Here is a 13,211-nt window from a genome sequence, read left to right as displayed (position 1 = left end):
AACACGTTGGTCCACCTGGTGAAGCTTTGTATAATCCCAAACGATGCTAGGTAGCCAGCTCCCAGCAACATGCTTCGCAGAACATCGATTCCTACAGTGCGCGGCATCTGCTTCAGCTAAAAGCGAATACTCATTTGGCTCTTCTTCCCACTTTTTGGGTAGAGGCTGCTGCTGTCTTGCCGATTATACAACAATGTGAGGTACAGGGAATGTGCCACTCGGTGTATTGCTACAGTGCCAATTAACTTTCGTCGTCATGTTGTCACCTTGATTCCTTCACCGTCCGGGTATAGTGCAGACATCCCTATCATCCCATCTTCATCATTTCTTTGTCGTCATTTGTTCTTCAAATGCCATCTTCGCCACCTTCTCGTCGTCACCATCATTCTGTCGTCCTCCCGTTGTAATTATGCAGTCGTCCGCAGGCCATCAACGTCATGATGCTGTCGTCATTCCATCGCAGTCAAGGCGTGGTCCTGGTCCTCAAACATTCATGCTTACATCATCATCGTTCCGTTGTTGCCCCAGTGTCGTTGTCACTCCGGTTGTGATTCCATCGTTATGTATTACCGCCGTCAATCTATCATCGTCACCCTGTCATCTTCATTCCACTGTTGTTAATACTTTGTCGTCATTGCTTCTTCACAGGCCCTTGTGACGCCTTCGCAGTCATGCAGTCCATGGCGTGCCACCTTTGTCATGCGGCTGTGGTCATTCTGTAGGCGTTTTTGCGTTAACATCGTCCTGCCGTCATTCATCTGTTATCGTCAATGAATTGTAGTATTTTCACTGTCGTCACTCAGTTCGTCATCACTCTTTCTTCGCATGCAGTCGCGACGCCTTCGTCGTCGTGCAGTCGTTAGCATGACGTCATCGCCATGCCGCTGTGGTCACACGGCAGTCACCATGTCGCCATTGTCAGGACGTCGTGGTTCCATCGTGGTAATTCTGTCGTCATTATATCGTTGCCATCCTATCGCCGTCTGCACCGACTACCCATCAGAGAGTGACGAAGTCTACAATACTGATGTATATACGCAAGAGGTTGGCATCATGCGCCATCGCCGTAGTGGGTAAGCACCTCGGTGTAAGGAGCGAACAAGCAAGCAAGCAGCCGAGAATGCGACCGCTTGCCTGACCGCGTTACGTTTGGTTAAGCATTGGATTTTCCTTGCGTCATGAACTACTTACTTGCGTAAAGTAACGTTTCATTTGTGGAATTACGATCGTTAGCAGTACGTTTGCATAACAATTAAATTTCCATTTGCGCAAACATCACTGAATGCTTCGCGGCAGGAGGGTACTGGACTAAGGACTCCCTCTGAATTAAACGGATCGGGGGAAAAAATGAAGTATTTCCCTCTCTCTTGCTTAATACCGATTCCCGCATAGCATGGAACCCGGCGATTCTACTAACTTTTTTTTGCTGGAATATACGCTCTGTGATCAACAGGATAACCATGCGGCTCGATATTTGATATCTTCCAAGAAAGCTATAGTTATCTTAAGGCATTGCTTATGGCATTCAGACGGCCCGCCGAGACAATACTACGTCATCGCTGTCTCCGCTTTGCCTAATAAATGTTTTGAAATTATTCCGCTGTTCAATAGAAAATAAATTAATTATTCACAAGCTTCTTTGTTTGATCCAGTTCAGCAATCTCCTACAGAAAGAAAAAAAAACAGCGCAATAAGCTTCTGTATTGACCCTTTACAAGCACCTGCGTGTTCTTGCCCTTCAGATAAAAGCTGTAAGCGAGAAAAACACGTTAAACGCGAGCTCTTCTATTTTCGGCCATCAGAGTGAGAATGGCGCCTATAATTTACAACGTATGAGGCGTACTTGGCGTACTACTGATGGTCGTCACGCAAGAAGGGATTAAAAGATGGCGTCATCCAGCGGGCTATTTCCACGTGTGTAGCATAAGGGCTAGCGTTCTGGTTCGGCTTTGTTGGTACGGCATCTTTTCTGCTCTGCTCTCCGTTGTTTTTCCAGTTCCTGTGCTAAACGCTTGTAAGAGAAATAAGAAGAGCGCTTTTTTGTTCCTATGACGATGAATCGACCTCTGACGAGAAGTTTGCTGTTGAAGAAAAAAACAGTTTCGCCCGAAAGGCGAAGCATCGATTGCGATATCAAATTATTGGAAAGCTATACAAAGTAAGGAAAGTGATTTTATCCGCCGTATAAAATTGTAAACATAGGCATAATAACTAAATTAACAAGCATGACGTCACGCGTGCACAAGCAAACATGAGCGCATTTCACTCGACGACCGCAGAAACTCGCTGTCAAAGCGCAATAGTAAGTTAGCGGCAGCAGCAGCGAGCGCATTGATCTTTGTGCCGCCGCTCGAATCAACGCAAACGACGCCGCGAAAACATAGCGCAGGGAGTACTCTGCTCCCGTCGCAGATAGCTTTCAAGATACAGCCGCCCGGGCGGCAACACTCCAATTGCTAGTGCGTACAGCGTTTGACCGCTGGCGCCACGCTGCGCCGCTCGCGCGTACCGCGTTTCTAGGTGGTTTCTTTCGCCGAGGGCGCTCGAACGCATTCATATGGTTCGCATGAATGCAACCCTAGGAAGCGTGGCTGTATGGCTGAGTGGCTACGGTGCTCGCTTTGGGATCATGCGTACGCTGGTTCGAATCCCGCCCGGGATAGAATTTTTTGGTACCACGGCGGCAGCCGTGGTACCGGGCGCCGACGCCAAGCGGCGCTCGTTGGGGTGTTGCGGAGCGCAGCGTAGCAACACCCCAAATAAAAAAATACTGCTCCAGTCAGGTAGACTGCTCCCTCCCTGACAGTGAGATTATATTTGGATCATCAAAACAGTGATGCGTTTATAATACCACCGATCCCAACAGCAGGCTAGTCACCACCAGCCCAGCGTTTTCTTCGTCAACGCCTCCTCCGTTCCAACGGCGGCGGCTAGAAACATGGTACGCGCGAGCGGCGGAGCATGGCGCCAGCGGTCAAACGCTGTACCTACTAGCAATTGGAAATACGCGCTGCCCCTCCCTTCCATCCCTCCGCAGCATTGCGCGCGACTGGCAGACGGCGCACTTCCTTCCCGCTCCCCGCCCTTGCGTGCGCGAGATTGAGCTGCGATCGCGGGCTCACCCTCGCACGCTTGCACTCGAACATAGCATGCGGCGACGATCTTATCGCCCGTGGACTTAATACGGAATCTCATGGCGCCGACGATTGCGACGGCGACGGCAGAAATGCGCCTGGAGTGTCAATATCATTGCTACCGCACTAAAATGAGTCCGGTCGTAGTGGCTGAGATTGGGACAGCCCTAGCAAGTCAGTGGTAACCGACGGCGAAGCATTCCCTACCGTCCGGCAGTGGGCTAGGTTCGACGGAACGAGTTTCGAGCCGGTGCCTTCCCGCTTTTGGTTGGTTGCTATCACAGAAATAACGGCAGACGCCAGCCACATTCCAAATGCTGTTGACTGTTTTGACGTTATTGCGCGCCCCAACTTGGTTGGCGTCCTATCACTGTGAGACCAGTATGTAAAGTTGCATTCTTTTCATTTCTGACCTGAAAAAGCGCTTAACCTTGCACTCGGCCGCGCAAGGATTGAAACAGCGAAGCTGGGCGATCGTAGCCCAGCATTTTCCGGAAGTGCGCGCGTACTTTTCGTCTTATTACTCATGATGATGATGACAATGTTTTTTCGCGCGTCTCGGACTTACGGCCGTCACTGCGCGTTGCTTAGCGCAGCTTGCAACACCGGCACCGTGTTCCAATGCCCACACCACGTTCAGCAGACCCGCTCTGTGAATGCGTCTCTCTCTCTCTTTCTCTCTCTCTCTCTCTCTCTCTCTCTCGCTGTCATTTTCTTTATCTCTCTCTCCCGAGCATAGCGCGCAAAACCTCTTCTTCACCTCGCAGAGCATTGGCACGAGCGCATGCGAACGTGCCAGCAGTAGACAAAGAGGATGAGGCTCGAACGAAATCATATGGTTCGCATCAATGCATGTCCTGCGAGCGTGGTATGTATAGCCTACATGATGCAGTAAATACCATGGTATGTATAGCCTAGTGTTTACGGCGCTCGCCTTGGGACCGTGGGTACGCGGGTTCGAGGCCCGCCTCGGCAAGAAAGTTTGTTTCCTTTTATTCCTTGCTGCTGATGATAGTCTACTGATACGAACCACAAATTACGGCTGGCTTTAAACAGCTTCGCTGTTAATAAACGATCTGTTCAAACCCTTATATGTATGTTTGTGTGTGTGTGTGTGTTAAAATAGCATTCTATGGAATTGCGCGCGTACAGAATGGCAATTTTAGTGAATTTGTTGTAGAAAAATAGGTCCCTGAAAAACAGGTCCTTGGAGGGCGCAACGTAGTGTAACGCTACGTTGCGCGTCGGGTTGAGACGCTCAAAGCAAGTTACTTTAACCCGACATAGCGAGTATTCGTGTTCAACACACAAACTTTTCTACGGACTCTCTAACGAAATCAAATACCTCAAACCGCCATTAAATTTAGCAGTACGAAAACGAAGCTATAATAGGTGTAGCGTAGCACTTTTATCAATGCTAAATGGAATTTCGATACACAATTGACAGCGGTACGAAAGTACTGTCGCAAAAATAAAGCCATATCACGAGGGCCAACTCGAAATGCAGCGCAACGGGACGGCACAACAGAGAGGAAGACGAACAGAGGCGCTATCAACTGATTTATTGAAGCCAGACCCACAGGTATAAATGTCCACAAGCTGCGCAGGCGCACCGTTACAACGTATATGGAAACCATCAAAAAAAGGAAGTGATTACACCAGACGCGAATGGAATTTCATTTCTCCATTGTAAAGTGCAATCGGTATATTGCATACACACTCTTGTCCTGCTTTCCTGATAAAGAAAGCCTCTAACGTTTCACGAGCGGTTTTCTGCTTGCTCTTGCCTAGGATTTTCACGCTATAGCAAAGTGGTTCCCAAGTGGGACAGCTGGTATAATGGTCAGCAAGATGCGTTTCCTCCTTATTGGCTAGATTTCTTGCATGCTCCCTGAGTCGGGCATTGATGCGTCGCCCCCTCTGGCCGATGTATACATTACCGGACTATAGGGGGATCTTGTACACGACATTTTTGGCACACTTAACAGGACGCTTTTGGTGGTTCTTTTTACAGCCCACATTTTGTCTGCACAAGTGATGCGACGGCTCAGCTGAGCAAGCTTCTTGGGGGCTGAAAAAACCATCGGCACGTTAAACTGAGTAGCCACTTTTTTTAGGCAATGTGTAACCTCGTGCATGTACGGAACCACTTCCAGCCTCTGAAAGCCCACCAGGGTTTCCGCGGCATTCTTGCAAGAACAGCGCTTCATTTTTTTGAGGAGCGTTCCCGCTACTGACATGACGACCGACCCAGGGAAGCCGGCTGAAAGAAGCCTTCCCAATTGCAAGTCAAAACTAGCTGGCGCATTGTGAACGCACGACTTCCGAAGCGCGGATTCCAAACAGAGTGCTGCAATGCCTCTCTTAATAATCTTAGAGTGGAGCTCTTTTTGTGCCCGCGCGGAATTATGCCCAGTACACGTGGCTTTCGCGGAAATTCAGGCCTAAATCTAAAAACTGCAGCTTTCCTTCTTCTGGAAGCTCATAGGTGAAAGTCAGCCCTTTGTCGTGACTATTGAAATCATCGAGAACACACTTTTGCGCATGCTGATACGAGATAGAGCATTTCTTGTTAAAAAGAATTAGGAAGTCGTCCATATAACGAAAAACTTTAAGGACAGCGTGATTGCTAGCATGAATAAAACAATCGTGTAAAGAACGATCAATGGAAGATAAAAGATGTGGCGCAACATAGGCGCGATGCAGGAACTAATACAAATGCCTCTTTTTTGTGGATACATCTGATCGTCAAATTTGATAAAAGTACTCTGAAGGTAAAATTCCAAAAGGGTTAAAAGGTTCTCTACCGACATGCCTGCAGCATTTTGGAAAGAAACAGCGTCATTTTCATCAATGCAATCTCCAACTGCCACAAACAGCTCACGATGAGGCACAGCGTAAAAGAGCTCTTCCACATCAATAGAAAAAGCAAAACCAATATCATTGTTCTCTTGAAGGAAACGCACTACATCATCTGAACTTTTTGTGATGAATGGGTCCCAAATCTCAAGGTTAAAGACTTTCAGCAAAAACTTAACACAATGCTGCCACGTGTCCCTTTTGTTCACAATAGCACGAAACGGAGAATCGGGTTTATGCGTATTAACACTGAAGAAAACCTGCAACGCGGCACTTTCAATGCTCTTGCGAGCCTTTGTAAATCTAAACGATTGCAAAGTTCTACTGCTCTACTTTTAATTCTTGTCTGACCTTTTTTACATGAACAAAGTTCTTGTTGACAGCCAAAACAGCTTTTTCATTGTACATGGTTTTTGGCAAGGCGACAAACCCGCCTACCTTATCTGCCTGCAGAAAACAAAGGTCATTAGCTTTAAAAAAATCACATTTTCCAAGGGTCTTTAGCAAACATAGGACCAGGTTCTTTTAGATTCTTGGCGAGACAGTCAATGCCTTCCAAGAGACAGCGTTCACGGTCTTCCTGCGGGGCCTTCGCCGCAATCCGTCGGTTCAAGGCCGCGAGTTCTTGGGGAGGAACAGAAGGCTCAAATCCTAACTTGGGACCCCTATCTGGAAGATTTGAGATATTGGAAGGAATGGAAGCTCCACCCATTAGAATTAGGTTTCTCTTATGACATTTCGTATCCTTCGTCTTCGCCACGGTTCCAAGGATCCACCTTAAGTTATAACACCACCAGAGTTCCGTCAAACGGCTGTCTTCAGGTTTCAGAGAGAATAATTGGTTTTGTACGGCAAGAGCAAACTGAAAACCGCTCGTGAAACGTTAGAGGCTTTCTTTATCAGAAAAGCAGGTCAAGAGTGTGTACGCGATACTTCGATTGCACTGTACGATGCAGGAATGAAATTTCTTTCGCGCCTGGTTTAATCACTTCCTTTTTTGATGGTTTCCACATACGTTGTAACGATGCGCCTGCGCAGCTTGTGGACTTTAATACCTGTGGGTCTGGCTTCAATAAGTGAGTTGTTAGTTAGCGCCTCTGTTCGTCTTCCTCTCTGTTGTGCCGTCCCGTTGCGCTGCATTTAAAGATGGTTCTTATGTCAAATTACCAACTTGCCCAACATTCAGCTCTTTTAGAGTGCCAACTCGCCGCTGAAAAATTACCGAGAAGAGTCACAATTTATAAACTAAAAGGGAAGAGTCTCCGCAGTCAACGCACTAGGCCGCAACGTATATCAACCAGCCCTGAAACAACGGACATAAGCAAGTAGAAAAAAAAGCACAGGTAAAGTAAGTACACAAGTTACAAGGAGTCTTGACAAAGAAGAAAGAGTGTAGTGATAAAATAACAATATTATAAACAGATTAGAGGTTTCCGTGGCCGTTTCCTCCTTATTTTTATGGTATTTGTCGCGTTCCGTTCCTATGGATAATAGCAAGAGAGTCAAGTACCTGCTGATATCCAGCATTTATAATTTCCCTGAGCAGTATTGACACGACGGTGCACGAAACTAAGTATCATCATCATCATCATCAGCCTATGTTTTGATGATGATGATGATACTTAGTTTCGTAACTAAGTATATTTCACGCTTATAAGGGGGGTCCTTATCGAAGCACCAAGGTCTATTGGGCAAAAAAAAGTTACATGTAGTGCTTATATTATAATACGAGTATGCGAGAACTAATAAAAGTTTTCCTTGCGTTGTTATTTTTCAAATCAGGTCAACAGAAAGGTGGTATAGTTCAAGGAAAGCTTAATATTGGAGGACCATCAGGGCCCGGAGGACCCGGCCCCTCATTGAGCGGCCTCAGTGCACCTGGCGGTGGACCAAATGGCATAGGAGGACCGGGGCCAAATAGCCTTGGAAGACAGCCTGGCTTCGGAGAAGGAGCAGAAGGTGGACCAGGTGCAACTTTAGGAGGAGCAGGCGTTGGACCGAGTCTGCCCGCTGGAAGTGGAATAGGACCAGGAGGTCCGACGGGTGGTTCAGGACCATCAGAGGTCTTCGGAGAGGGCCCCGAAGGTGAAATTGCAGGTGGTGGAGGCATCGTAGGATTCAGTACCGAGCACGGAGGGCTGGACCTGTTCACTCTGCTACTCCGCCAGATCTTCTTGGCTTACGGGGCAGACCCGCTGAAGCTTCCCGAAATGACCCTGCCATTTAACAGTATCTTGCGCATGTCGGGCACCGTGCGTACCTTCAACTCGTTCGTGTACGGCCTCTCCCACGTGAAGCGCACGGGTCCTTGCTTCGTGACGGCTGACCAGAGTGGCATGCGTCTCGGCCTCGACCTGGGCATCACGGACGTGTTCGGAAACTCATCGGCCACCGTGACGATGAACAGGAGGAACATCCAAAAGCAGCTCGTGCACTTCACTGTAGTTGTCAAGAAAGCCCGGGCCATCCTCGAAATAGCGCAGTAAGTAAACGTCCGGCAGGGATCTTTCACCGACAAACCGCATAGCGCGGGTATGCGTAATTCGAACACACATAATACATAGCCAGTTAAAGTATCCTAATTATTGAACACGTGTGTAGTATACATAAGAATATTCTTACAAGAAAGTAAGTATGATCGGAGTGCTCAAGAGGGTGCCCTACGACGACTTCATACTACTGCAGGGCTCTGTTGGTGAGGAGGGTGCCAATGTTTTATACCTACAGTCGACCTATTCTTTAACAGTACCACGCGAGCTTCGCCTGGCCGGCCGGTCAGCTCCTCCTAGCGGCGCAGCAGCGATGAGATCAGCAAGAGTAGCGCATATGCACAAAATTCACTCGAAGCGTACGTTTTGTCTGCTAGACTGTTCCATCAGGCATGACACCACCCCTGTCGTGATTAACTGAGTGGAAGCTTCCCTGCGTATCGCAGACAGCAAGTGCGTGTGAACCCAAACGCGTCTTTTTTTATAAGAGATTGCTGCTGCAGTCCACATGCACCGTACGATAAAGAACGAAGTGCGCAGGAAAGGAGAAATAGTTCGTGCAGCACGTTTGTTCGAGAATAATGATATTATTTTCGAAATTTTAGCACATTCTATTCTGCACATGTTTAAAATCAGATTCTTGCAGACGTGCCATGTAGCTTAGTAGACCTCGGCGTCGGTTCTACAAAGTTAGGTGCCGTTCAATAAGTAGGCCGGTATGTTTGCACCGAATTAATCATGCCAGGGGCTGTGTCGTGCTAGTGGGAAGAGCCTAGCAGGCGAAACTTGCGCTTCGAGTGATTTGTGCGCATGCGCTACTATTGCTGATCTCGTTGCTTCTCGTCGTTAGAAGGCTGTTTGGCCAGTCGAGGCTCGCATGTTACTGTTAAGAATCGGTGGACTGTACATGAGCCGGGATCGAAACCCCGATCTCGCGCTCAAGAGCGCAACGCCATGTCCGCTTCGTCAGCGCGGCGGGTTAAGACTAAATAAAAATCAAAGTACGTATGGATACTGCCATTAAGCTATTACGAACCGTACAAGCCCTTCTTGCACATCAATAGTATTGGACGGCCTGGATTGGAAGGCACTTTTTTCAGGTCTTTCGACCTGGAATAGCCAGAAAAAGTGCCGGCTTGCACGGCGATGCCTGCCATACAAAAACTCATTTTACGCATTCTGTGTAGCTTTCCCTTTTCGATTGCTGCTAAACACCAGAAGGAACCAGTCTCATATAAAGAACGACAGTACTGTTCTTTAAAATCTGCAAATAAAAGAGGGGAAGGACGGCATTTCCCTGGTGGATTCAATGCAGCCTCCCTGCGTAGCGTTGGTTAGACGCATTTATAGCTGTAGGCTCGGTTGACGATAAAATTATTTTATCGCACCTAAGCACTTCAACAGCCTGCTCCCAGTTTGAGCAACGTCTATGGCTGCTTTTTACAGCGAAGCTCTCTATGGCTAGTATCCCCGAATTTTTTCGCGTCCGTTGACAAAAAACAATCATCATCAATGGCTCATACCCCCGTAAGCAAGCAAAAAATGCAAATGCTCATAGCCCCTTAAGGCAGAGGCTACAAACACTCAGCAAAGTGAAGCGAACAGCGCACACATTCTTTGGAATCACGCTTTAACAAAACAGCATATGTTTCAGTAAAGAACAAGCTCAAAACAAGCATCCAAACTCTATAATAGATCATTAGGCGCTCGTGATAGCTATGCCAAGCACGTAGCCCTCCCCGCATACGTTTCCCGGCAAAGATTACTGTTGCGCAAGCTGCCGCGGCGACGCCAGCTTTCGACGTGAGGTGTGACGTCCCTAGCCTTTCGTATATGAAATAACCAGCTTAGCAACTGATTTATGTGTTGTTGCAGCACCGCTACAGGCGGCGGCGTGCTGTCAAAATTACCATTACTCCCGTTCCTACCATTACTCTAGCACTACTACCATTGCATTGCATACCCCCCTCAGCAGTTGTAGAGATGGTTTTCAACAGCTTCGCTGGACAGGGCCAACAGCTTCACTGGCACGGCCGGGATGGCGAGTATATTTAGGCATGGTAATACAATGTTCCCATAAATCAACATTAGCAATCGTTAACAGTACGGCCAACTAACAGTGAGTATTCGGAGACTATGTTTACATTTCCGAAGGTCTAACCGAGAATTATATCGCTACTGTCTGCTTAGGTTCTCTTATATTTCTTTTTTGCGCAAGTATATTTTAATAATAACGAAACATAAAGCACATTTCTCTTAAAAGGCAAACTCGCGTGACTTTCGCTATTGTACTCAGAAAATTGCACATATCTTACATGCCGTTTTCAATAAAATGCAAGTAATACAGTTGTGCTAAGAATGTGTTTGTTGTAAAATGCAAAGGCAACTCCAAAAACGCACCGCCAAGCCGTTTCAAAGCGCTTCAAAGAATTACTGAGAATATACTTCACCGTTCATGATATAACTCGAACGTTCCACTCGCCGTTGGTGTTCTGTACCTGCGGCGCCAATCTCCTAATATCGATTCTTTTTTATAAATTCACAGAACGGGTCCCCATGAGATCCACGTGACAAACTTCAAGATCCTATTTCTTCAAGGCTTCAGGCTATTCCTCAGACCACATGAGCCGTCCAGAAAGCCACTATTCCGCACCTTCCTGCGCGCTGCACAGTCGTTCCTCGAGCGGTCAGTCAAGAAGCGCCTCGAACCCCTGGTGCGCAAGGCCGTCGACGATCAGATTAAGCAGGTTCTCGCCTACCTGAATCGCCAGGCGCAACTCAGGCCTAAGCCACGGCTGCCGGCCGAGCTCTTCACGGGTGCAGTAGATACTGTCCTGGGCGGCGGCGCCCCTGGCGGGGCATTTCCCTCGGGAGGACCCTCTGGCGTCGGACCAGGCGTCGGAGTATCAGGTGTGGGACCGCTTGGACCAGCAGGTGCCGGCCCATCATCTGCGGGCGGCATGCTACCGTCAGGAGGGCCGTCAAACGCAGGTGGTGGTGTCGGTCCATCACTCTCAGGGCCTATGAGTGGCGGTCCGTCAGGGCCTATGAGTGGCCCCTCCGGACCAGGAATCGGGCCTGGAAATTCACTAGCCGCAGGTGGCGATATGACATCCTCACTTTCTGGCTCGCTAGGCAGAGGCCCTGGCGCATCTGGAGGCACCCAACTGAAACTCCTATCTACCAAAGGCTAGTAAATGCGACGACCACGGATCACTCGACAAATCTTTCATTTTTGGGGGGAATAAAACCTACCACTCGACATGCGGTGTTCAATACAAATGATGTGCGAGGATTTTTACCACGTGACGAACACATGTACGTTCGTATTTCATACTATAGCCATCTGGCTTCTGCGGAAACCCTGTACCAGTACGTATTCAAACACGGGGATACCAAATTACGGGCCCGAAACGGCGCTTTCACATGTACAGCTGGCGTTAAACCAAAGTCGTACAGAACAGTTCGTCAGCAATCCGCAGCACCATTTTTATGAAAATAACGGCATAAAAGCGTGTGTTTGTTTGTTTCTGTGTACGCACTCTCCATGCCATACCACATGATCGATTGCCAGACTAGATAAAAGCTCTTGTCAATGATACTCCGTAAAAGTAATACAGCGATCAGGGAACCATGCTACCGAGGGACACAAATACGGGAAAGGCAGTGATGTTGACGAGAATATGGTATGCGGTATGGAGAACGCCGCCAGAAAAAAAAAAAGGAGGCGAATTAGAGAGAAACCAAACAGAATAAGTCATGTACTACGTTCACTGAGTCAGGTGGATCAAAAAAGCGAAAACAATGATTTCGTGGTTTGCTGATGGGATATCGAGTCACGCTTATAATGTAAGTTTATGTCATCTGACAAAGGTCGGCCGTCGAAATTGTTGAGCAGAGTTGATGAGCGCGCTTCTCGGCGCGCAATACTGCTAACTTTCGTACATTATGTGACTGATAGCTTTCTCTTCACCACAGAGTTCACAGGGTGCGATGTTGACCACACCTGCGTGGAAGGTGTAGGCACTGGTGAGCGCCACAGCTAAGCATAGTCCACATAAATGGGTCGCCTCTATTCTGGAAATGCTAACTGAAAGCTTGATAGGTTGCAGGGAACGTAATCGGGTATGCCTGAATTAGGCCCCGATTGAATAAGAAAGCTTGGAGTTGCATTCAAATATAGGAACTCTTCTTGCAGCAAGAAGCCTCTTGCATTCAAGAAGCCTTTCTACTCACTAAGCACCAGTGCAAAAGCATCAACATTTATACCGACTCTAGGAAAGCCATTCGAAACAAACAACGTCGGCAACTGGAAACCCACCTACATACTATTCTAATAGAATCCTGTAAACGCAACCTTAACATTACAATCACAATGCTTTGGGTACCTACCTGGTCAGGCTGGGATCGAAGGAACTGAGTTGATTCATCAACGTGCCTGCGAAATTAACCTCCGGGCGCCCTCGATTCCCTGCCCAAATCCAACTACCGTGGAAGACACCGCCACGTAAAAAGAGCAAATTGCTGAACACAACAAGAACAGGCGGGAAAACCGCCCTATTTAACCCCAACCTCACCCTTCATGCAACGCTGAACAAGCACATGTCCTTCTCAAAGTTCAAATTACCACTCTCCTCACCCCACGAATGATCTACAACTTCGGACGGCGTCGCACAGCTCCCTGTCCCAATTGTCCAGAGATAAGGGCAGATACAGAACACATTCTGTA

The 13,211-nt window shown here is 47.9% G+C and overlaps 1 protein-coding gene across 5 annotated transcripts in view; it reads left to right on the top strand.

Annotated features, from left to right (window-relative positions):
- The window catches only part of LOC119441557 (uncharacterized), a 213,571-nt gene extending 201,827 nt beyond the window's left edge, over positions 1-11,744 (top strand). For 3 of the 5 annotated variants that reach the window (XM_049661393.1, XM_049661391.1, XM_037706166.1), the window contains exons 2-3: positions 7,776-8,475; positions 11,028-11,744. In XM_049661393.1, the coding sequence (XP_049517350.1) occupies positions 7,776-8,475; positions 11,028-11,676 (1,349 nt within the window). In that variant the 3' untranslated portion in view covers positions 11,677-11,744. The remainder of the gene's footprint in view (positions 1-7,775; positions 8,476-11,027) is intronic. The other 2 variants (XM_049661394.1, XM_049661392.1) reach the window with 1 other exon arrangement.
- The last annotated feature ends 1,467 nt before the right edge of the window (positions 11,745-13,211 follow it).

Source organism: Dermacentor silvarum, chromosome 2, assembly GCF_013339745.2.
Source record: "Dermacentor silvarum isolate Dsil-2018 chromosome 2, BIME_Dsil_1.4, whole genome shotgun sequence".
Classification (NCBI taxonomy): Eukaryota; Metazoa; Arthropoda; class Arachnida; order Ixodida; family Ixodidae; genus Dermacentor; species Dermacentor silvarum.
Note: the sequence above shows the minus strand (reverse complement) of the source record. Positions and strands in the feature narration are given on the sequence as shown.